Source organism: Orbicella franksi, chromosome 1, assembly GCF_964199315.1.
Source record: "Orbicella franksi chromosome 1, jaOrbFran1.1, whole genome shotgun sequence".
NCBI classification, from domain to species: Eukaryota; Metazoa; Cnidaria; class Anthozoa; order Scleractinia; family Merulinidae; genus Orbicella; species Orbicella franksi.
This window is the reverse complement of record NC_138145.1, coordinates 23,400,339-23,426,037: the sequence shown is the minus strand read 5'-3', so window position 1 is coordinate 23,426,037 and position 25,699 is coordinate 23,400,339. Positions and strand designations below refer to the sequence as shown.

The 25,699-nt window shown below is 39.5% G+C and overlaps 1 protein-coding gene across 1 annotated transcript; it reads right to left on the bottom strand.

Moving 5' to 3' along the window:
• Window positions 1-3,052: 3,052 nt before the first annotated feature.
• LOC145488832 (uncharacterized) lies at window positions 3,053-24,305 on the bottom strand. Its single transcript, XM_081467698.1, has 20 exons — window positions 24,283-24,305; window positions 24,129-24,180; window positions 21,885-22,042; window positions 21,722-21,779; window positions 21,359-21,467; window positions 20,733-20,860; window positions 18,693-18,828; window positions 18,486-18,560; window positions 17,953-18,119; window positions 16,519-16,594; window positions 15,683-16,045; window positions 8,984-15,268; window positions 8,260-8,325; window positions 7,195-7,590; window positions 6,445-6,549; window positions 5,758-5,820; window positions 5,081-5,440; window positions 4,542-4,634; window positions 3,707-3,772; window positions 3,053-3,421 (listed from the first exon to the last, which is right to left on the bottom strand). The coding sequence occupies exons 1-20, from the start codon at window positions 24,303-24,305 to the stop codon at window positions 3,120-3,122; spliced, it is 9,081 nt and encodes a 3,026-aa protein (XP_081323824.1). The 3' UTR covers window positions 3,053-3,119.
• Between the last annotated feature and the right edge of the window lie 1,394 nt (window positions 24,306-25,699).

Genomic DNA, 25,699 nt, shown 5'->3' with positions numbered 1-25,699 from the left:
TAGTTTTTTTTTAAGTTCATTATTTAATCTGCTCAAACGAAAAAATAATAACATGCAGGAAAAAAAAACCAAAAAGCAAAAAAAATTTGGAGTCCCTCTGCGGCTGAACGCCATGCCCTTCCGAACCGAAACTCGGAAATGTAACCACTGGGCTACAGGGGAACTCCTTGAATTGGGTAGCAAATTTAACGCTACCTATATGCACATGAAATGTAGTTTTTATTGACGAGCCAATCTTGAATTTAGAAATGAAATGCAATGAAAAAATGAGACCTTGCATCAGTTATATAGTTTTTTTTTAAGTTCATTATTTAATCTGCTCAAACGAAAAAATAATAACATGCAGGAAAAAAAAACCAAAAAGCAAAAAAAATTTGGAGTCCCTCTGCGGCTGAACGCCATGCCCTTCCGAACCGAAACTCGGAAATGTAACCACTGGGCTACAGGGGAACTCCTTGAATTGGGTAGCAAATTTAACGCTACCTATATGCACATGAAATGAAGTTTTTATTGACAGGCTAATCTTGCATTGGGAAATGTGCTATGAAAAAATGACAGACCTTCCATCAGTTATAGAGTTTTTATTAAGTCCATTATTTAATCGTTTCAAAACAAAACAAAAAGAAAGTAACAAAAAAACAACAACAACAACAACAACAAAAACAAAAACAGCCAAAAAAATTTGGAGTCCCTCTGCAGGGGTCTGAACGCCATGCCCTTCCGAACTGAAGCTCGGAACTGATGTAACCACTGGGCTACAGGGGGACTCCTTGAATTGGGTAGCAAATTTAACGCTAGCTATATGCACATGAAATGTAGTTTTTATTGACAGGTTAATCTTGCATTGGTAAATGTGCTATGAAAAAATAACAGACCTTTCATCAGTTATAGAGTTTTTTTTAAGTCCATTCTTTAATCTTTTCAAAACAAAACAAAAATAACATGAAACAAAAAAAACAAACAGCAAAAAAAATTTGGAGTCCCTCCACGGGGGGCTGAACGCCATGCCCTTCTGAACCGAAGCTCGGAAATGTAAACCACTGGGCTACAGGGGGACTCCTTGAATTGGGTAGCAAATTTAACGCTACCAATATGCACATGAAATGTAGTTTTTATTGAAAGGCTAATCTTGCATTGGAATTCTGCTATAAAAAAACGACAGACTTTGCATCGGTTATAGAGTTTTCTTAAGACCATTAGTTAATGTCTTCAAACCAAAACAAAAAAACGTGTAGGAAAAAATAATAATAAAAAAAAAAACAGGAAAAAAATTTGGAGTCCCTCTGCGGGGGACTGAACGCCATGCCCTTCCGAACCGAAGCTCGGAAATATAACCACTGGGCTACAGGAGGACTCCTTGAATTGGGTAGGAAATTTAACGCTACCTATATGCACATGAAATGTAGTTTTTATTGAAAGGCTAATCTTGCATTGGGAATGGTGTTATGAAAAAATGACAGACTTTGCATCAGTTATAGAGTTTCTTTAAGACCATTAGTTAATGTCTTCAAAACAAAACAAAAAAACTTTTGGCAAAAAAAAAAAAAAAAAAAAAACAGCCAAAAAATTTGGAGTCCCTCTGCGGGGGGGCTGAACGCCATGCCCTTCCGAACAGAAGCTCGGAAATCTAACCACTGGGCTGCAGGGGGACTCCTTGAGTTGGGTAGCAAATTTAACGCTACGTATATGCACATAAAATGTAGTTTTTATCGACAGGCTAATCTTGCATTGGGAAATGTGCTATGAAAAAATAACAGACCTTGCATCAGTTATAGAGTTTTTTTAAGTCCATTATTTTAAAAAAAAAAAAAAAACAGCCAAAAACATTTGGAGTCCCTCTGCGGGGGGCTGAACGCCATGCCCTTCCGAACTGAAGCTCGGAAATGTAACCACTGGGCTACAGGGGGACTCCTTGTATTTGGTAGCAAATTTAACGCTACCTACATGCACGTGAAAATTAGTTTTTATTGACAGGCTTATCTTGCGTTGGGAAATGTGTTATGACAAAATGAGAGACCCTGCATCTGTTATAGAGATTTTGTAAGTTCATTTTGTAATCTTTTCAAAATAAAACAGAAATAACGTGAAAGAAAAAAAAAGAAACAGCCTAAAAAGTTTGTAGTCCCTCTGCGGCTGAACGCCATGCCCTTCCGAACCGAAGCTCGGAAATGTAACTACCAGGCTACAGGGGGACTCCTTGAATTGGGTAGCATATTTAACGCTAGCTATATGGACATGAAATGCAGTTTTTGTTGACAGGCTAATCTTGCATTGGGAAATGTGCTACGAAAATATTAAAGACCTTGCATCAGTTAAAAAGTTTTCTTAAGTCCGTTATTTGATCTTTTCGAAACAAAACAAAACAAAAATAACGTTCAAGAAAAAAAAAACACAGGAAAAAAAATTCGAAGTCCCTCTGCGGGGGGACTGAACGCCATGCCCTTCCGAACCGAGCCTCGAAAATGTAGCCACTGGGCTGCAGGGTGACTCCTTGAATTGGGTAGCAAATTTAACGCTACCTATATGCACATGAAATGCAGTTTTTATGTACAGGCTAATCTTGCATTGGGAAATGTGCTATGAAAAAATGACAGACTTTGCAACAGTTATAGTGTTTTTTTAAGTTTATTACTTAATTTTTTCAAAACAAAACTAAAATAACATTCAACGTGTTGGACTACAGCCAACTGTCCAATTACACCGTCCGATTACAACTTTGCAGATTAATTAAAGCAAAACTGATGTAGCAGTTTATGTAACAGTCACATTGGAGGAATTTGTAAATGCTATGATTAAGACACGTATTATACCACACGCTCATACGAAACGTAAGCTTTTCCAGTCAAACGCGCGGGAAGCAAGCGGTCTTGTGCAATACCTCCTATGCAATTTTCCATCAGGCACTCGCAGTGCGTGTAAATAAACATCTTTTTATATTCTCGGACAGTAAATACTATAAGCTTTATGGTTTTCCTGTTAAGTTTCTCTGTTCTGCAGTTTTTTTGCCATGTAACAAACACATTATCAAACTGTGTGTAGGAGGGGGGGGGGGGGCAGAGACAATACACCACCATATACTCCTACGAATGAATATTTTTGCAGATCAAATTCGAGTCTCTTCAGGTACCACAGGAAACTGATGCAAGTCCTGCTTCCATCCTTGATTTCCACATCCAAACAAACGGTCTTGGGGGAATTACCAGCCGAATATCAGTGATGGACATAGTCTCCACTGTTCCCATGATTACATACTGTTTTCGAAGTTCCAATTTCGGACACTGGCAAACATCATTTACCACGAAAATGTTCTCCTGTACTTGGAGGTCCACAATGCTTTTGAACACTTTAATGATCCTCACCAGGTATTTTCTTTCTCGATGATTATCATTGAACGATGCTCGCAATATTCTTGCTCGTATAACTGGAGAGTAAAATAAAGATACATGTATGGTTAAAAGAGATGCTAGGATGTGACGTTTTGAGGAAACAGCTTGAAAAATGAGTTTCTGTGGTTCTTTGAAAAGGCAACATGGTACGAGTTTCAGTTGTTGTTAAGCCTGGCCTTTAATCTAAAGAAGAGCCTGTACAATGCTCGAATAACTATACTTCTTGTTTTTCTTAACATGGTTATGCATTTGCTTGGGATCCATTCGAAAGAAAATATAAAGCAATTTTCACTTGCTCAAGTTAAGGTAGGCTTATTTACCAAAATCACTTTCGCAGTAGCTCTTGTTTCGTTTCTTTGTTATTCGGCAGGGTCGGCGGCACTTTACTGTAGGAAAAGAGAAGAATGTATGTAAGTAAAGCACAGGAATCGTCAATTACAGGTAAAATAGCAAATGAACTAAGTAACAGCGCTAGCAAAGTACTCTGCGGTGAAGTATCTAGAGAAAGACTAGGGCTTAAAAACCATTAACAGCCAGATCTGAAATCTAATGCCCTTGCCACTTGACTACTTTGCATCAACCATGGACATGCATGGAGGGGGAGAGAAACAAATTTGCTGCCTTTGCGTGTTCTGTTCAAAGAGATATGGTCATATCGGAAAATATAATAAATAGTACTAAAATGCCATCTGAAAGATCGCAACTGATGCAGAGCCCCTCCGTAACTTCTGTAGAACATGAAAGTGATACCTCTTTGTTTTCGCAATGTCGTTTACAATTCTCTTTCCGTGAACCTTGGGGGCTTGGAAACATGTCATTTTAGATTTACATAAAGCCTTTATACAGCTATGTTTGACTTTCAGAATTGTCAGAAAGCTCGTTTGTATTTGAAAAACTTTTTGTTATCACAATGTTGGCTTTTTTACTAGCACGGTTACCACAGAGTAAATTAAGATTCTCCAGAGTGATGAACTTACACCTTCTCCCGATAATATCAAGACATTGTCGAGTATACAGGTGTTGAGAATAAAGAACATCATACGCTAGGAAAAGTCTTGATGAGCCGCCAAATTCTCAGAACTAACACGAAGTGAAATATATAGCAATAAGTTGTGAGAATTATAATGTAGCTTAGCACTCAGCTCTTACGTTTACCTGGTGGTGTTGATGCTGGTTGTGTGGTGGTGAGCAACTGACTTGAAGTCTTTTCTGTTGATGTTCGTGGTCCCGTTGTTGATGGGACAGCGGCTACATTAGTCGGATTCACCAAGCGAAAGAAAAGAAAAAAAATAAAGATAAATGAGCGATGATTTATCTGGCTACATATGAATTCCTTAAACAAACTTAAAGCAACTGCTCTTTGCATGAGGGATTGTTATAAGAATTTTCATAAAGAAGAAATCTGAGGTTGATTACTATTCTAGGTTTGGTTTATTTTTCGTTATTATACGCTGAGATATTTCAAACTAAAAGTAAATACTGCTCAATAAAATTTGCCGGGTTTTGTTATTTGAATTCTGCCCACTGACCTGTAAAACATTAATCGGATTTCTGTCGAAAACGAATCTTAAAACGATGGCAACTGAACAGTTTAGACCAAGGGACCTTGCAGGGTATCAGTTAAGATATAATCAGATTAAACACGAAAGATTCTGAAACTATATCAAATGACACATATGAAATGTATAATATACCCGTGGTTAATCTGGTGGTCTGCCTTGCAAGCGAAGAAGATTGTGTTGTCTTCAAGGGACATCTTTTCATTAAGGCTGGCAGGCGACGAATTATTGATGCTTTCCATACTTCGACGTAACTTTGTCGATTTATCTCTGCTATCGGCTCAGATGAGCCCGCGCGCGTTCCCAGCCGACCCATCAAGAGGTACTGTTTTCCAGGGAGAAGTAGAGGACAGTGACATTGATTACCTAGAATCCAGACACTTCTTACTGTTGTTACTCCGCTTGTCAACTTGAAGGTGTGAATTAAGCGGACGCGATAGTTTGCGTCGTGATTAAATTCGTTCATAGCCTCCGACAAGATCTCGACATGAATCACTGCAATAGAATGAGAGAAAACAACAACAACAACAAAAAAATACATTAGAAGTGGATCTACATTATTTTTTTTTCTTATAGAATCCTATCTCGTCCTCAGGCGTCCCTCGGTTGTGCGCGGTGCGCGTAGAGTTATGGGCCAGTCGTTCTTAAAAAAAAAAACTGTTTCCCGCCTTTTATTGACGAAATTCAACAACGCGTCTAAAGAAGACGCCGATTATAATGACATATCTTTCCCCTTGTACTGAGATCCTTTAATTGCTGAGTTGCCACTAGCAATGGTTAAATTGAGATATAATGACATTGAATTGACTCACCAAAATTACTGGTGCAGTAAGCTCTGGTTCGTTTAATAGCAATCTCGCAAGGCCCACATTTTTCTGTGAAAATGAACAAGAATCATTTTTATGTTTGGGTTTAGACAAAAATTTTCGATCATATAAAAGTACATTCTTAACACAAATTAGTAAATATTATATATCCATGGTAGGTAATAAACATTTATAGCCACAATTGGCTCCTTTATCGTCACAGTAACGTTTAGAGCACAGAATCAACAAGAAGTAGCGTACTACCAACTAGCGCGAGTAGGCATTTATAAATGAGGCAACGGATAAAATCCCGAAGGCTCTATGGAGAATGCGAAATTCACAATCTACTTGGCAATGCGGAGACACCATCTAGCTAGCAACAAGCCGCATAATCGTTCGAACTCAATAAACGAGCGCAGTCACATATCGTTAATAGACGACTTTTTATTTGCCCTGAACGGGGCTTTGGGTTTTCTTAATACTAACCCTTCAAACTTTCCCTCAAACGAGGGTAAGTTTGAAAGAACCGCATTCTAGTTAGGCTAAGACAAATGGGCTTCTCGCTCTTGCATGGCTCTACAGATGCCATTGCTGTCATAAACTGTAACCTCTTAAATTCTCAAGCGCTCAAACGTTTGGTGTTACCGGTAACTAGTTGGCAAGAGGGGAATCTGAGGACAGAAATACACTAACCTTCAACCGCACTGGTTGTTGCTGAAGGCTCTGTTGTACTAGCTTCTGTCCAATTACGTGAAGAAGGCGTTTCGACTTGAATGTTACTGCGAGTCGACAGCAACGCTGTAAAGTCAATCAAACGACATTCTGTTACTATTTTAATTTGTGCCGAGGATCAATCACCACTAATTATCATCATTCTCAGTGTCACCTTAACATGGAGAACTGATTCCTGTGCTCGCCGTCGGTCACTTAGCGCTGCCGAGGATTTCAAACCCATCTTTTTCGTTCCACGTTGAACTGTTCTTAGTGATACATGAAATTTGGACAACTGACACATTTTCCTTTAACATTTATGTTCTATTCGTTTTTTCTATGACCTTGGAAAAGGGTATCTCATCAAACAACTTTTCTTAATTGGGAGGTTCGATCGAGCGTATGACCTAACATATTTTACCTTCATCTATGTTCGGCGCTCAACATTTTTTTAAACATTATTTATTTTTCGCGTTGACAGAGCCCAAGGATTAAATCAGAAGTTGCTAAGCAACATTATGTCTCCATGGCAACAGCTAGATTAAAAGAATGTCAGAGTGCTTGCTGGATGTTAGGAAACGGAAATGTAATTATCATTTGTTGAATAGATATCAGAAATTTGTTTTCTATCCATGTGTTCCGGTGGATGTGAATTTAAACCAGAGATGCTTACTGTCCTTTATATTGTTTGATGATAACATTCTGCTTTCTGGATTGAATAAGATAACCTACCTGTGGTAGTTGCTTTCTTCACGGAATGCATAGATGCACCAGAGCTAAAAGTAATAGTCGATGACCTGCGTGGAGTAGGAATCATAGAATTCAGTGAGCAATATCCTTCCAACTGGTCTATTTCCTTCTCTAACGTACCATCCCATTCGGTCACAAAGCTGTCTCTATTAACCTCTAAGAATCCTATCGTCCCGTTCCAGGGAACGTGTTTACCAAACACAAGATAATCTTTTTTCATCGAGAGGTCCGTTCTGCAGTTACATCCTCCGTGGTTTAATCGTATCTCCGGCTTCTTCTTCATCGGTTTATTTGTTTTGTAGACTTTCCTGACTTTGGTAGCATAGGAGGTTTGATTTTCGACTGCGAGTGCTTCAGATCTGATTCTCACAAGTACAGCTGTAAATAAGAAAAACAGTTACAGTTTTACTTGAATTTTTACTGAAGCTGTTTGACAAGACAAATTCATGAATGGCTCCGAATCCCCTAAGCTTCTTTATGTCTTTTAATCTATAGACCAGAAATTAATCTTCCTGGCTGTTTTCATTTTATATCATTAAATCATTTATTGATGATAAATTTTGGCCTAAGAGGACTGGGCTGGAAAATTTCACCTTAGAGCGGTTTTCTATTGGGTGTCGTAAAACCAAACTCAGACGAACTACTTACCAATTATACTACTCAGCCAATCACAAACCGCAGTAAAACCAAAATCAAAACCACAGTAATTCCTGATTACTCTCGACCATCAATTGAAAACCGCTCTAAGTTGGCAATCAGGGACCATTCAAACAAAGAACTCCCTTCCTGATCAGTGTCAAATTCTGGTGAACTGTTTCAGGTTTTATTTTACACTGACTTTATGAGGAGAAATTAGATGCTGGTCACTTTTGCCAAAGAGGCTACCTTAAAAATTTAAAACAATTAAGAGAACTATGTTTCAAACATTACAAAATTTCAAATATGAAACAAGACAATTTTTGAGCAATGGTCTAAACTCGAGATTATTTAAAATAATTAAACGTGTAAAAAATCAATTTAAATAGAGTAGAAAACCCCCGAACATACCATAATCACTATAACAGTACTTCTCTTTCGGTCGCTGCGACAAATCACATGGAGGACACTCAGTTGCTGTAGAGGAACACAGACATTTATTTATTAGTATGAATTTGCCCTATCTCACTGTTAGCAGGGTAACGGTTTTCGCCCCCTCTTCCTTTCCTAGTACTTTTAATTAAACATCTTTCAAAGTTTCCCTCCCTATTATTTCATACTCAAGAAAGAGTAATTATTGGTAAAAGTTAAATGGCACAAACGTTTCTCTCCTTTACAATTAAAGGTGCGAGTCATAACGTATTGCCATCCAGTAGATGTACGAATGGCTTTGGCTGTCCCAGACACTATTACTATTTAACGTTTACGATAGGTGATATGTAAAGACCATAATATGCATCATGTTATCTGAGTTAGAGATCTGTTATTGTAAGATACGGGCAAAAATATTTTCCGTCGACGGAAAACCTTTCCTCTGAGCTGACCATTAAGCTAGAGTTGTTTCTCGGTAGACCCTAGTTAATTCCACTCCTCCGTCATGTTTGAAAATAGCCAACTGGTCTGCCTCCGTCAGTTAGGATTTTTAGGCCTATTATGTTTATTTGAAATATTTCTTCCTTTCAGTGTACATGTAAGTGGCATGCCTGAGAACTAGCTAGTTGCAGCTAAGCGATCGACCACTATAAACATTCAACATTTAACATTTTAACTTTTTAACATTCTGAGAATGACTCACATTTTTCTTCCTGAACAGCTGTCGGAGTTGGAGCAGCAGCCGCTTTCACTGACGCTGGTTCCGAACTTGATGGAACCATTATCGATACTTGCGTTTTTAAGGCTGACGAAGGAATGCTTGGTGCGTCCATTATTGCAGTAACTGTTTGGTGCCTTTCCTCTCTGGAAACCAAGGTTAAAGAGTAGTCGCCCTCTTTTAAGGAATTGGTGAAATGTCTTTCATAACTAACCGATTGATCGGCTGTTGATCTTTCTTGCAACACGCTAGTATATAAAGAACTAGATGAGATTAAAAATCTTTGTGACGATTCCATTGTCGGTGTAGAACTTAACAGGGAAGACGTTGGAGTAGTGAAAAACGTATAATCCTCTTTATTAAAGATTGACGACGTGAAGATACTTGGAATAGGCAATGAGTTGACTTTGCTAGCCGAGGGTTTCGTAGGCAGTTTTGAGGTCTGCACTGTTGATACTGACAATACAATGTATTGGGACGGTTCTGTCAACGAACTCGTGAAAGAACCCACAAGGCTTGGGGAGAGCTTGTCTTTCTTATCTGACCTTGACAACGAACCTGTTGACATAGATTCCATGTGACTTGTCGTGGCGTCAACTTTCAATACTGAACTAAATTGTGGAGCTGTGGATGATAGTATGGGTTGCCTTGACGATAAACGTCTCAGTGAGTCTTTAAGCCCTGAGGTGTATTCTGCCTCTATTGAGGGGTTCAACTGCGAAGAACGCGATGATAGTATTTTCTTCCTCGAAGAATCCATGTTTGCTGTGGCGGCGTCTGTTATCAGTGGTGGACTTAGCTGCGGAGACGACGCAAGTATATGTTGCCTCGACAAGGAACTTGTTAGTGATTCAACTGAGGTTGTCATGGCTTCAACTTTCAGCGTTGAGCTTAACCTTGGTGACATTGAGAGTACGATGTAATGCCCTGACGGTGAACTTGTAACGGAATGCATAAGGGTTGTCGAGGGTTCTTCTTTAACTGCCGAACTTGGCTGTGGGGATATTTGCCTCGGTGACGAACTTATTAAAGAATCCAAAACGTTTATTGAAGATTCTACTTTCAGTGCAAACGTTGATGATAACGAGCGTTGCCTCGAAGACAGAGCTCTTGAAGAATTCAAAAGACGATTTGGGGCTTCTACTTTCACTAAAGAGCTTAAATGTGGAGAAAATGAAGATATCACGTGTTGCCTTGACGACGAACTTGTTGAGATAACCTTTAAACTTTTCGTGGATGCCACTTCCAATATTTGGTGATGATGTAATGATGCGCTTGTTAAAGGATCCTCCTGAATCCTGGTCGTGACTTCTGAGTTTAACTGTAAAGTTGATGATGATGGAGTTTCATGTTTTAACGAGGAAGTTGGAAATAGATCCAAAACACTCGTCTTTATTTCCACTTTTGGTGTTGAATTTGGCAGTAGAGAGGGCGATGATTTTGACAAGGAAGTTCTAAATGATTCCATGAGACTTGTCGTGATTTCTACTTTCGGTAACGATTTAGCTTGTGGAGACGCTAAAGATGGCATTTCTTGCTTTGACAATGAGACAGTTAATGAACCAATAATCGCTGTCGTGAATTCTGTTGTAGGTAATGGGTGATGATGCGATGACGAGCTTGTTATAGAATCCTCCAGAATCATTGTCGTGGCGCCTGAGCTTAACTGTTGTGGTGGTAGCGATGGCGTTCTATGCTTAAACGAGGAAATGGAAAACAAATCCATAACACTTGTCTTTATTTCTACTTTCGGTGCTGAACTTGACAGTGGAGAGGGCGATGACTTTGACAAGGAAGTCCTGAATGATTCCAAGAGGCTTGTTATGAATTCTACTTTCGGTGCTGATGTAGCCTGTGGAGACGACAAAGATGGTATTTTTTCCATGGAAGATAAGGTTGTTAATGCAGCCATAATGGTGGTCGAGAGTTCTACATGTACTGTAGGTACCGAGTTAAGCGGTGGAGACGGCACTAATGGCATTTCATGCTTTGACGAAGCTATTATTGAATCCAAAAGGCTTGTTGTGACTTCGAGTTTAGGTGTGGAGCTTGCCTTTAGAGACAGCAGTGATTGCATTTCATGCTTTAATAAAGAAGGTCTCATTGAATCTGTTAGGCTTGTTGTGACTTCGAGTTTAAGTGTTGCGCTTGCCTTTGGAGGCAGCAGTGGTTGCTTTTCGTGCTTTGATATAGAGGTCCTCATTGAATCCGTAAGGCTTCTTGTGACTTCGAGTTTAGATGTTGAGCTCAAGTGTGAAGACCCCAACGATTGCATTTCCTGCTTTGACGAGGAAGTTCTTGATGAATTCATAAAGCCTATCGTGTCTACTACCTTAGATGTGGAGTTTGCCTTTGGAGGCTGCAATGATTGCATTTCATGCTTTGTTAAAGAAGTTTTCACTGAATCCCTAAGGCTTTTCGTAATTTCGCAGTTAGGTGTTGAGCTAAACTGCGAAGAAGGCGAAGATGGTATTTCTAACTTTGACGAGGATGTTGCAAATGAACTCATAACACCTGTCTTTGGCTCTTCCTTTGGTGTTAAGCTAGCTTGTGGAACCGACAAAGATGGCATGTCATGCTTTGAGGAAGTGGTTGTTGCTGGACCCATAATGCTTCCCGTGATTTGTATCTTGGATGCAGCATTAAACTCTGTAGAAGACAAAGATGCCATTTCTTGCTTTGACGGAGAAGGTCGTAATGAATCCATAAAACTTCTAGTGATTTCATTTTTAGGTGCCGAGTTAACCTGTAGAGAGGGCAACGATGGAATTTGATGCTTTGAAGATGAAGATCTTGAAAAATTGACGACGTCTGTCGTTGATTCTACATTCAATGCAGAGGTAGCGCTCGAATTTACTGGTGATAAAATTTGTTGTCTTGACAGCAAACTGGCTGAAGATTCCAAATAGCACGTAGTGGATTGTTCTTTTAGTGCTGAACTAGGCCATGTGGAAGGCGACAACAAGATATACTGACTTGACGACGAACTTTGTAAAGAATCCAAGGGGCTTATCACAGTCGATACTTCCATTAGGTGTTGTCTTGACGGCAAACTGGCCCAAGAATTGATAGGGCTTGTCGTGACTTTTTCTTCCAGTGGAGAGCTTAATTGCGGGAATACTGCATTTCCTGTATGTTGCCCTGAAGACAAACGTCTCAAAGAAACTGGCAGGCTTGTTATGGCCCCCATTTTTTGCGAGGGACTGACCTTTAACAATGTAGAACTTGTTGAAGCATCCAAAAAGCTTTTTGTGGGTTCTACGGGTAGTGTTGAGCTAAGCAGTGGAAACATGGATGATGAGATACATTTCGTTAATGGTGAACTTCGCCCAGAACCTACGAGATTTTCTGTGCCTTCCCTTTGCAGTGCTGAGGTAAACCACCAAGAGAGTAATGATAGCAAACGTTGTAATGACATGGAACTCGTAAGAGAATACGGATGGCTTTGCGTGGGTTGTATTTCCTGTGCTGAGGTAGATTGTGAAAATACTGACACTAGCATGCTTTGCATAAGTGATAAACTTGACAAAGAATTCATAGGGCTTATCGTTGGTTCCACTCTCCTTGTTAAGCTGACATGAAGAGGCGGTGGTGACAGCTCTTCATGCTTCGACGACGAAATTGTTTTAGCCAGAAGGCTTGGTGTGGCTTCTACTTGTAGTAGTGAGCTGGGCTGTGGAGACGGTGATAACAGTACTTGCCTTGACGACGTTACTAAATCGTCCAGAAAGGCCTGAGTTTCCGTGTTTTCTGTTGTAAACGTTGATATTAAACTCAGAGGCGGCGAAGTTTCGAGGAGGCGACGATCACCTTGAAATTCACTGGAAGATTTCAAAATACTAGACGTTGGGACATTAATATAGAGGGCTTGAGCTACAACAGAAGACTTTACAGAACTAGACAAAGACAGTGATGAGTTTATCTCACCGAAAATAGAAGTAAAAGGCAGTTTCAACGTCCTAGATGTAGACATTGATGACGGCATAATTGGCCTTGGCGTCAAACTTGTTAACGAATGCAAAGGCCTGGTAATTAACTCCTCTTCAACTATTGACGCTACTGACCGAGATGTTTCTGAAGGCAAAAAAAGACGACCACCCTCAGTGTCAATAGCAGGCTTCAAGATTTTGGACTCAGACAACAGTTGTTTGAAATCGGTGGCTAAATGTGTTATTGACAGATTTGAAGTTTGAGCTATCAGTGTAAATGATTGTGTGCGTTGACTCGATGATGCACGCGTCAAGTCCTCTCTTTTTAGAGGCGAGCTTATAAGTGGATACGATGATGTTGTGAAATAAACATAATCGTGTTTAGTGACGAACGAAGACAGTGATGAGGTTATCTGAGTGGCCTGGGTTCTCAGCAGTAACTTTGACGTCTTCGTAGTTGATCGTGATGATCGCACATGTGGTCTTGATGTTAATTTTTCAATAGAGTATACAGAGTTGGTAATAGTTTCTCCTTTTAATTCCAACCTTGGCGGTTGAGACGTTGATGTCGTGAAATGAAGATATCCTCCTTCAGTGGCGCTAGAAGATTTAATGACACTGGAAGAAGGCAGCGATGCTTTTCTTTGAGCGACAAAAGGCGTGGATGGTAGTTTTGACCTTTGCAATGATGATACGGACGACGGCACTTTTAGCCTCGAGGGCGAACGTTTTAAAGGCATATCAGTGCTCAAGGTACTTGAAACTAAACTTCTTAGGTCGATAGTTTTTTCACTTAGTCCTATTGTTCTTGACCTAGTGCTGGAAATGACTTCTGGGGTCTTGAAATAGTCAATTGCCGATGATACCAACGGCGACGAGCTGAACGTTTCAGTCGCATTTTCGGAAAAAGAGGTTCCCGTGATTAGCTCTGAAAGGGACCCGGGTCCAAACGAAGAAGTTACTCTCGGATCAAGTGATTTATCAATTGTTTGTTTCCAAAGTAAAAAGGTGGAATTTTTCTTCAGTGGCATCGTGGAATCAAGTTTGCGTCGAACTGGCGATTCGTAGAAGGATGTTGGACTTCCCTGTACACTCCGTTGTGGTGAAGTTTTCATAAGTGAATTTATCTTTGCGCCAAATGCTAGGCTTGGCGTTAAAGGGTCATTTCTGCTAAAAGTCCCTATTTGCTCTGTTTTGTAACCACGTAAACTTCCGCTGGGAAAAACCGTAGGGTTGTCCAAACTAATCAAGGGAGTTAAAGACCGGATCTTTGTGCTTCGTAAAATCGACGTTTGGTCAACAGCGGAAGGTGAGGAACTATTCACAACAGTTGATTTCTTGCTGTATAAAAATGGTGTTGGGAATATATCTGTAACAACATAACGCGTTTTCTGAAGTGATGTCCCGGACGGAGTAGTACTGTATGTGCTCATTGCCAGCTCCATAGAATGTGACGTGAAAGAAGAAGAGCCATCAAAAGCTTCATCCTTGCTTGATGACGCCTGAACAGGTTTCTTGTCGCTAAAAGTTTCCTCGGATCCATAAATAGAAACAGTACCAACACCAACTACATCTGAGGGAATCGCCAAACCAGATACCAGTGAGGAGACAGATTCTATTGAATGTGTTGGTGATTTAAAGTGCCTTGTTGTTGCAAACCAATCCTCGGTTGATACCGGGGACGGCCTAATGATTGGAAAAATCGCAACAGTAGTTCTCGTGATATTAGCAGTACTTAACACAAAACCCGGTAATTTTGACGAAGTGCTGAGTAGTTTAGCTGATGTAATTGTACTTTGCGTCACACGCGAAACAGACAGGCTAAACTTCTGTTTCACCGAGGACTCGGATAGCTTCTGTTGGTGAACGTCTACACCCCGCGATTTACTGGGAATGGTAGACATCTCTTTTTGCGTTGTTGTGGAAACATTACTTCCAAAAGAAGGTATTGCTTGTTTAGTTGAGGACTCAAGTAGCGCAAATTCTGTAAAACGTTTCACGTTCAAAGTAGATGGCGAAGAATAACGCTCTTGTACTCTCGAAATTGTCTTCTGTCTTACATCCTCTGAACTACTCTCCGCGAATACATCAGGATTTTGAAATGAACATGACTGAGAAGACAAGTGAGAAGCGAAAGGTATTTTTGGAGTTTTAGTACGAGTAGAAACTGTTCCTGGCATTTTGGACGATTCCGAAAAGGTCTCCCACACAGAAGTCACTACACTCGAAGCGGTAACAGGTGTTGAGCCAATAAATCTTGTCACAGTCTGCTGTGTTTGAAGTGCTTGAGATGAGGTTACTGTTGAGCGGCCGTCTATTTCTGGTGAACTTGGTCTTGTTCCTGTTCCAAGAAATAAGTGAAAGATATCGATGAGCCGACAAAAGGGGTTAACATTTACTTGGCTAAAGAGAAACATTTACTAAATAGAAACATTTAAAAGTAATGGACGCTTACTTGTTTGCGCCCAAAAACCAACTTCATTTCAATCGTTTACAGCACTAAATTCGCTAAATTCACTAAATTAGGTTTATCAGCTAATAATGTCGAGGTAAAAAGCCTCAATTTACCTTTCCTGAAATAGAACGGCAATAAGCCTCTATTGTGACTATTGACACCTAATTGCGAATATTGACACCTAATTACTCCTTTTTAGATTCTATGTACCTCATTCTGTCAGAAAACAATTCTAATGTTAACTGCGTAGTATAATGTCATTAAAATCTTTGTCTATCTCGGTTGGGAGCCTCAACCCACCTTCTCCAGGGCATGTCTCTACATTACACAGTTCCACTTCATATCGTTTACCAGGACAGCCAGACCTGGCAGAAGCGCCGTGTTTCTTGCAATACCGAAACCTAATCCTGGCCCCTCCGCCACATGTTACGCTGCAGTCATCCCATAGCCCCCACTCTGACCAAGCAGCATCCATTTTATCGCAAGGTTCAACATTGCATTTCTTGACTTCCGTGTCCTTTTCTCGGAACGACTTTATGGAGGGATACCGAGCTCGGACCTTGATACCCCCGCCACAGGAAGCGGAACAAGCGGTCCAGCTTCCCCAGCCCATTTGCAATGGCGAGTGATTGACTCGGAGGGTATCCCCGGCTTCCGTTGCATCTAGCATGTGTTTGAGAGAGGACAATATTTGGAAGCAGGAGGTTAGCCAGAGAGTCAATACAATAAGGTTAGGGATTATAGGAGAAGCTGAACTCCCACACGGAGTTCACGAAATTTGGTTTCACCGTAAAGCCATCCTGAGGCTTTTTAATATAAAGCAAAATGTGCTCAACTAGCTGTAAAACATGGAAAAGAGCCAAACAAAAATATTCATCTGATAGGAGACAACAACAGCGACAACTAGAAAAGACGTTATAACAACAACAGCAATAGTATTCCGTTGCGTGATTTCGCTTTCACAACACTATTAAAAGTTTGAAAATAAACCTAACCGTGCCTTGTTATCAAACTAAAACTCTCTACCTTAGTGAAGGCAATTCTGAATTCTAAATTTTTAGAAGACACTGAAAAGTATTTACAATTTCATACAACTATCTTTTTCTTTACTAAACAGAAGAATCAAACGTACGTACCTCCTTCATTTTTTCCTACTCTAACTGGTTTCCAGTATTCAAAGGTTGTGTTCAGCTTCCCTGTGATTAACAGTGACTATGGATTTCAAGTAGACATAAAGCAAAGTCAAAAAAACCTCTCTCAATAACGAGCTGGAAAACCATGTCTTTGGATAATATCTCTCACATTGATTAATATAAGAGATAAATCATAACAGATCCTTCAAAGTTAACCATCCCAAAACTGCTGGAAAGTAAGCTTCGGTAAAGAACTAAGACAAATTATTTCTGTACTTTTGACGGAAATTGCACGTTACGTCAGGATGCAAGATGGCGTCAGTTATACAGTGGAACCTCGATTTAACGAAGTCGCTGGGGACCGGCCAAATTTGTTCGTTAAATTGAGGGTTCGTTAAATCGAAAACCTCGATATAACGAATTTGAGGGGAAACGACCAAAATTTTCGTTATATCGAGGTCATAGTTAACGATTGATTTGTAACACAGGTGACTTCTGTCACGCAATTCAATGCAATTTTCGTCACCCAGAAGTGTCGCATTTTGAGATGCAATTCATTAAACATGGTGGGTTTCAGTATCAATTATTTTCACTTTTGAGCAGACGTGCAGTTTTTGTTTACAAAAGAACGACACTTTAAGAGTAGCGATTTAAAAATGTTGCAACATAGAGGTTATAAAGAAAATTGCCCATGTAAACGAGGAAACGACCTTTAGTGTTGTTATGTCGCACTACCCAACATTTCCGGATTTCAAAGAGAATAGAGCAGAAGTTAATTGATGTCGAAATACTACAGTGCCAATGTCTATGACAGATAATAAGCCGTTGACTGAAAGATTGCTGTCTCTTTACCATAAGGATTACAAGGACTTGTTGACTGTTGATCTGTTCAGCGTTTGTCTTCTGTCGCGTGTTGACATTGTAATTCGTTATATCGAGGTAGATTTTACGTTTGGGCTTCCGGATTATGTTCGTTATATCGAAGAATTCGTTATATCGAGGTTCGTTATGTCGAGGTTTTATTCCATACATTTTACTGTAACTTTGGCCGGGACATAGAATGTCCTTCGTTATATCGAGGACTTCGTTAAATAGAGGTTCGTTAAATCGAGGTGCCACTGTAAAGATAATTAGGAATTGAGATACATGCAACGCCTCGATGGAACCCTCTAAATTGACCAGAGATGTTAAATGAATGAGTAAGCGGCTTCTACATTGTGAAGGATCTTCCAAATGCATAAAATCAAACTTCCGAGGACCAGTGACTTTAAAATTCTCCGTGGTGGGGGAGGGGGGCGGCATGGCCTCAAATAAACTTTGCGCTTTCAGCGTTAGTGTGCGTGTTTTTTTATTTTTTTTATTTGAAGCACCAAGTAATACGCGAAGATGGCAGCAATTATTCTTTTGCTAAGGTTTATAAGAATTTGCGAGGCTTACCGTTACAAATAGATTTTCACTTGTGGGTCCAAATATTTGAATAGTCTCCCCGATGTTATTTGATAGTCTTTTGTACTGTATATCCAAGTCGCCCGCTTTGAAGATACCAGACCAGTTGACGATGCGATTACCATTGACAATATACGCACCGTTTTGTCTCCTTAGAGCTAAAATTTATTAAAAGATATGATGTATTTACATTGGGTAAAAATGTACATTGTTATAACATAAAATAAAAGTCACTCGATCAGTCGGTCGGTCAGTCGGTCAGTCAGTCGGTCAGCCGGTCAGCCGTTCGGTCAGCCGGTCGGTCGGTCAGTCAGTCAAGTCAGTCAGGCCAGTCAGACCAGCTAGTCAAGTCAGTCAGTCTGTTGGTTAGTCAGTCAATCAGTCAGTCAGTTTTTTAGCTCGTCATATTCATTTGGTTAGTTAGTCATCATCTCTGTTAACTTAAAGACAGAGTTAATGCTTCAGCGGTGGCTATATAACCAAGACTTCTCAGAAAACAAAAATATAACTTTGCTTCTATTTACCTAAATAGTTCCAAGTCTTGTCTGTCAGAAAGACACTCGTCGACCCTTTTGGTATAACCATCAGTTCTGCATATCCTGTTTAGATTAAATGCGAAAAGTTGTGAACTTTAATTTATGAAATATAATATAAATTAAAATAATAATAATAATAATAATAATAATAATAATAATAAAAACAGTTAACACATTAGTACACTTTATTATTACCAGTAAGCCGTTCAAACTGAGTCGGTGACCGTTCAACTCTTCCTCTGATTGGTTGACATGTAGTCGAGTTTCCGCCACAGACACGACACTTGTCCATGTGTATTCCTGACTCCAGTTTGTTGTCGCATCCGACAGGCTAAACCAGGTGAAAAGAGTAATAAATTATACGACGTGAAAAGAGAGGGCCTAATGTAATCGTGAAAATATTCAAAGCTTGAAGTTCAATCATACCATGCTTGATACTCAAAGAAAACAATGTCTTTTTTGCATCACATCTTAAAAAACACTTAAAATACGCCATATCCCACGTTTCCTCGGTATTAACGTTTTCCATTCACAATCTGCTGCCTATTTTAAGACTACATAAAAAAAAAAAAAATATATATATATATATATATATATATAAAAACGCTTGATAAAGCAAGGACGGACAACTTCTGACGGTAAAAAAAGTTAAAAAGTTAAAAATTTAATAGAAAAACGTTTCTGTCTTAGACCTTCATCAGTTACAAGAGAAAAAGGACGAAAACTAAGTTTAAATACGGTTACAGTGTGGGAGATTACGTAACGAAATGAAAAATACAATATTGTGCTATTAATACATCGTGATTAATACAATACAGGAAGAAAATGCAAAACGAGAAATACAATGCTGTACTATAAATTGCGTCATACAGGGTGATAATTAATAGACCAAACGAAAAGAATACAATACTGTGCATAAATTACATTATAGAGCGTGATAATTGCAGAACTAGGTTAAATTCAACCTAAAAACTAAAAGAGTTAAAATAGATAATACGGACTCTTGCAAGCCCTTCCTTGGATTTTGTCAGCTTTTTGGGTGTTAGGTATGCTCAAAGGCCCTGCCTGGGATCTTATTACAGCTTATTGTTTAAGGGCCCCTCCAGGGATTTTGTTGTTTGTCAACCCTTTAATGCTCCAAAGGCCTCGATTTGGGATTTTGTTATTAACCTTGTCCAGCGTAAACGTAGGTTTCTTCTGCTTATCTTTGCAAACTATTTTTCCCGTTATATTTACCGCATTGCAAGAGTCCGTTTTATCTATTTTAACTCTTTTAGTTTTTAGGCTGAATTTAACCTAGTTCTGCAATTATCACGCTCTATAATGTAATTTATGCACAGTATTGTATTCTTTTCGTTTGGTCTATTAATTATCACCCTGTATGACGCAATTTATAGTACAGCATTGTATTTCTCGTTTTGCATTTTCTTCCTGTATTGTATTAATCACGATGTATTAATAGCACAATATTGTATTTTTCATTTCGTTACGTAATCTCCCACACTGTAACCGTATTTAAACTTAGTTTTCGTCCTTTTTCTCTTGTAACTGATGAAGGTCTAAGACCGAAACGTTTTTCTATTAAATTTTTAACTTTTTTTACCGTCAGAAGTTGTCCGTCCTTGCTTTATCAAACGTTTTTAAATTCATTTTTGCGGTGAGGCTTGGACTGTGAATCTTCATTGATCCTCCTGACGCAGTGGCATTCTTTGTTGGCTTGAGGCATTTTATAACCGTTTTATATATATATATATATATATATATATATATATATATATATATATATATATATATATATCTATATATATATATATATATATATGTAGGTTGAGTCACTTCTCTCCAATAAAGTTATGTGATGGACATCTGGGACATCATAAGGCTGATGTTTAAAGGAGATACTTCAAGGTTTGTTTATCTTGAAAAGTTAAGCCTAAGTTTTTCAACTTCGTCGTTTGTAATCAATCGTCTCCATCCTCAATCATCCTTGTGCCTTTATGGTTTATTATTGTTTCTTTGGTGTTTGTCTATCTTATAAAACTATTATTTTCAGGTTTCTTTCAATTTAAAAGTCATTTTGTTCGAGGACAAAATAACTCAAAATACCGTGACTGCGCTCCTTTTAACGTCGTAAACCAACCAAACCGTTAAGATTGTGTTATAATTCACGGTAAACAACTTCATTACGTACATAACTTCTGTTTCCGTTTCGGTTTATAGTTTTCAAATCATTACCTTGCATCTTCCGAAAACACAAACGCCGTAAGGTTCTTTGGAGCACTGGGTCCCATCTCTCGCTCTTCCAAAGTAATAAAATAAATCTTCTCCGTACGGATAGCAGAACAACAGGCACTGATTGTCACCTGGTGGTGTTCAATAAACCCGGAGTTAGAGTATTTTCTTGATTAAACGCTGGGTCCCAAATAAACGCCGGGTCCACAGAGAGAAGTATAAAATAAACGTCTCCGGCGTTAATTCGAGTTACCGGCGTTTTTTGTTTTTTTTATTGAGCCTACCCTTATGTAACTGACTGACATTGATCAATGGTGTAGTAATCATTCCACGGTCTCTCAGATGGTTTGGACAGACTAATCAAGATGGCTACTAAAAAAAAAAAGCAGGCATGGTGCACTTTTTCCTCCACTTGCTGGTTTACCATGGTAATGTCCTGGTTTAGTTATACCGTTAATTCAGAGAACTTTAGGCATTAATGGCAACAAAATGAGGTTTTCTAAAATGATAAAAGATGTGCCTCTTAGTCTTCGCTAGCGAACAATTTTAGTACAGAGCTGCGTTTGTTAGATAACCATTATATGCCCAATAAAGCTTTTTAAAATTTTTGTCGACAGTGGCTTTTATACCTCTCACAAATGATCTCCACGTTGCTCTTTCGCCATTGATAAAGATATCTCTGCCATTATACTGTCCACACTGTACATCACGGAAATTCTTGCTCCTTTGAGGACAAGCCTGTAGAAAATAAGGAAATCTGTTTAGCTTCTTGTTTCCTTCGACTTGGATGATTGTGAATATAGTCAAATGAGATGTCCCCTTAATAGGCTCGACTACCAGCCGCTGTTCGGGAATGGAGCCCGCGCTGGGAGGAACGCAGACAGAACTTGAGAGGGCGGTGGAAATCGAACTTATCCTCTTATTTGGAGCACAGGACATCCATAGACGGTTTTATGCAGACTATTAACTATAAACTACGCGTGGGTTCTCACCTGTGTATTACAAGTTTGATATATCCGGGATTTCTTTTCGCACAGTGCCTTGTTTTCTCTGTTCATTGAAACGTACAGATTAATGTTACAGCTTATTAAAGGGTTGGGGGTTCCCAGGGTTATTAAATGCTTCAATAATGGAGGACATCAATAATCTTCTTACCTGAGGCATAGTTGCCCTTTGAATTTTATTCCAATGCCACACGTTCTAGAGCAGGGACTCCAGACCGACCATTCGTAAAATTGTTCGTAAAACTCTTCGCCGTCTGTGGAATTCTGTCGAAGTTCGTGGCTCTCATTTTCGTTGCGCTCGACTTCCGCCTGCTTAAAAAAGGTTCAGAATTTCTAAGAATGCTATATGTTTAAAACAAACGTACCAGGAGATCACACCAAAAAATGTTACTTATTGAGTGGTCTACCCAACCACCCACCCCCTCTCCAAAAAAAAAAAAAAACGGTGACTAATTCAACGAAAATCTGCTCGGTAGGAACTGAGGAAAACTGCTGTCTTTTGCTTTGAGAAGGCCTTCTTATTACCCGTTTTTAAAGAGGAAAACTAGTTTTGTGCAAACGTTACATTACATTCAATTTCAGACCAGAGATGAGTGCAAACGATACACAACTTCAGATCAAAGTGAATGAAAAAGCATACTCGTTGGGGCCGCACACAGTACTACCGAACTTTTGATAGGCATTATCCTGCCCTGGGGGTATAAGGTAGGAGATGAAATTCAGGTGGTAAATTTCCATAAAATGTTTAAGCAAGCAACCGGAACGATGATCCTGCTGGTAAATTTCCACACTCCTCAAAATGTCTTATCGATCGTCGGTCATTTTCACGTACCACGTATGCGAAAAATGGAAGGAGGCCATTTGTCAGCTCTAATTGCTCTATAGTTTGTTTTCTCAGTGGATAAATGAAGCAGAAATAACAGTTAGTGGGTTAGATGTGGACTAAGATGTAAACCAGATTACCAAGTGCTACTATTCCCCCGTCACGCTAAGCATCCGTGGTACGCGACTGCAATCAAACTTAATTGGATTAGTCTCTTAACACCCTGCTAGCAAATTAAATCAAGAATGAAGCAACGATCAAGACACAAAAGTAGACAAGGATTGATTGCAAAATAGAACAGACTTTTCGTCTGTTAATTCGTTCCTGTCCTTGTATTAAAATATATTTGCGACAGATGCAGTACCATTCCTGGTGGCTGAGGTCACAGTTTTATAAGAGACGTGTGCGTACTCTGAAATATGGTATCGATTATTGGCTCAGGTTAGGAGCATGGTATTGATTTTTTGGTCAGTTCTGAAATAAGGTATGGAAAGCCATATACTTTGGATTTGGGCGAGTGTTTTGAGAAACGCGCCGCACAGCCCCCTTCCCCCACCCCCCACCCCCTCCAAAAACTTCGCAGCCTATCTCCTTCTCCCCCGGAATACATTTTTCAGTCTCGTTAGATGAAACTATGAAACATTTCTTTTAACGAATTCCCAGCGTCAGTCAAATGTCAGCACGTTCTCTACTGGGAGTCTGCCTCGCAGACATTCTTAGAGTCTGAGAGTTGTGTTACAAATATTTCATCTAGCCTTGTTCGGAGATCTTTACGACAGCTTTCGTCAAGAAACTTATACTATAATTGATGAAAAGGTTAATATCAGCCACATGATAGTTAACTTTTCTACAAAGCTGGCTTGTTAAGAAACAGCAAAAAATGAGCTGATAGTAAAACCCCACACTTTATTTGATGGCTAGTTGATTATTTATTTCTGAAGAAAAATCCTGGCCTTTTGTAGATACGAATGGACTCATACCGGTAAAACTAAAACCAGACCGCGAAAATTGACCCGAGATTAGGTCACAGTATGTAGTTACTTTTTGTTGTATACTCTGGGTTTTAGTTTTCAATGCCACCAGCCGAAATCTCACTACTGACGATAATTCTCGGTGGGTTGTGAATAAACAAGACTCTTTTTTTGCTGACAAGGAGCCTTCGACGGACATGCTTTTCCTTTCTGAAGCAAATTTAATGGCTTCATTTTGGAGCGCTAACTTAAGGTGAAATAACTAAATTTCCTCACTTATTTTAAATATATCATTGAACGCGGTCGAAATAGAAATGCTGCGAGAATAAAAGGAATGTGTGGTATTTTCGCATCAATCTTGCGATTATTCTATAATCCCCTAGCAAGCTAATTTACCTTATATTTAAGGATTCTTAAGCTTTCTAAGTCAACATACCTAAAATGCATTGCGTCTGGGTTTTAAATCTGTTTGGATTGAAACGATAGCACCACATAATTCGATTTGAATTTTTTTTTCTGATAAATACTTTATATCAAGAAAAAAAAATGCTGTGCTATTAATTCACGTACACCGGAAGAATAAAAAAGGAGTTTTACTTACCGTGATTATTATGTTTGGCCATAACACGAGCACAAAGGCAATAAGGAAAAACCTAGAGAAACAAATCATTTGAGAGGATAATAACAATCGTATGTGTTATGATATGAACTTAAAGCATAGAACTCGGCAGGACAAACTTGCTGTATTCCCTTACCTTACAGTCTGTATGTCTTTCATGTTTGGCGAACACGACCGTGCGTGCAGGAGATATCACTACATATCAAACGGGTCTTTGAGCTATTCCAGTCCTACAGGATCTAATGCTGATATCTACAATTGCCTTCATAAAAACCGCGACGAAATCAATTGGAGAGCTCGTGAACTTTGCAATTTGATAAGGCTGACGATTGACATCACATGATAAAACTATTAAATTCTGATCGTGGAGATAGTGGGAGGGGAGGATTACCATAATAAACGCCCCCAGCGACAAAATCCCCTGAGTAGTCTGACATTATGTTTCATTAGGACTAGACTAGAAAACACTCTCTTTGACGGGCGAATGTTGCTCCCCCCACCCTCTCCTCATATTTTTTTCTAAGGGGAACACCGCATTTGGCACAACATACTCGCGCGGTTAAATTTGATAGGGCGCACATTTTTTCTAAATTCAAAAGATTTGTTTTAGTCCCAAAATTAAGGGCATTTTGGTGAGTGGTGTGCCAATGTAGCTATTTGGGTTCCTAATTGGCTGTCTAGATAAGGGCCCAAAGAGTTTTCAAATTTCGCGGGCCTACGTAGACCCACGAACTTAAATGAATTCCAGATTGGGCCGAAGTAGTTCTTGAATATGGTGGTTTGGGGGCCCAAATTGTGTTCGACTGGGCTAAATTGGCCGTTTGGGGCTGATAGAAATTTTTTAAATCTATTTTGTATTATCAGAAAGATATTTAGTCATACAGTACGCTATGCGGCTTACTTTCGGCTAGTCTCCTTCGCAGCCGTTATTAGGGTCGTCACGCAACGCTTCTGACGTCCCTAATAACGGCTCTGAAGGAGACTAACTTTCGGCATTTACGTTAGGTAAAATACGAAGAAGGCCTTTTGTAGCAACTACATGTATATTCTGATGAACTGGCACTCACAAATTCGGCGGCTTGAATAAAAGGATACGCTTGTAATAAAAGTGACATCCATTTTTTTAAGCCTTTAAAGTTCCTGGCCGATATGAATTCCTTCAGTTCCAGAGTCAAAACGACTTATTCTCCTGCCTGTTTGCAACGTATTTTGTCGAATATTAGCTGGAAACATTTAGCTGAAGGTTTCACAGTTGTTACTTGTGTGCAAATCTTCGGATATTGCCCAAATAAATTTTCTCTTAATTATTCTTGAGTAGATATGGCGTCATTCAGGATCATCTAAATCTAGCCTGCGAGCAGGCTTACGTTGGAGCACACGTTGGAGCACAAAGCGCGCGGCGTAGCCGCGAGCGCGAAATCGAGCAACGAAGCCGCGAGACGAGAACGTTTCACTTTCTTGGCACCTCTTCACCAGACTCCTTCCTGCCAGATCGCTTTGCTCTTCGCCGCACGCTCGCGTGACTCAAAGGGGAGCCTGCTTACAGGCTGGTC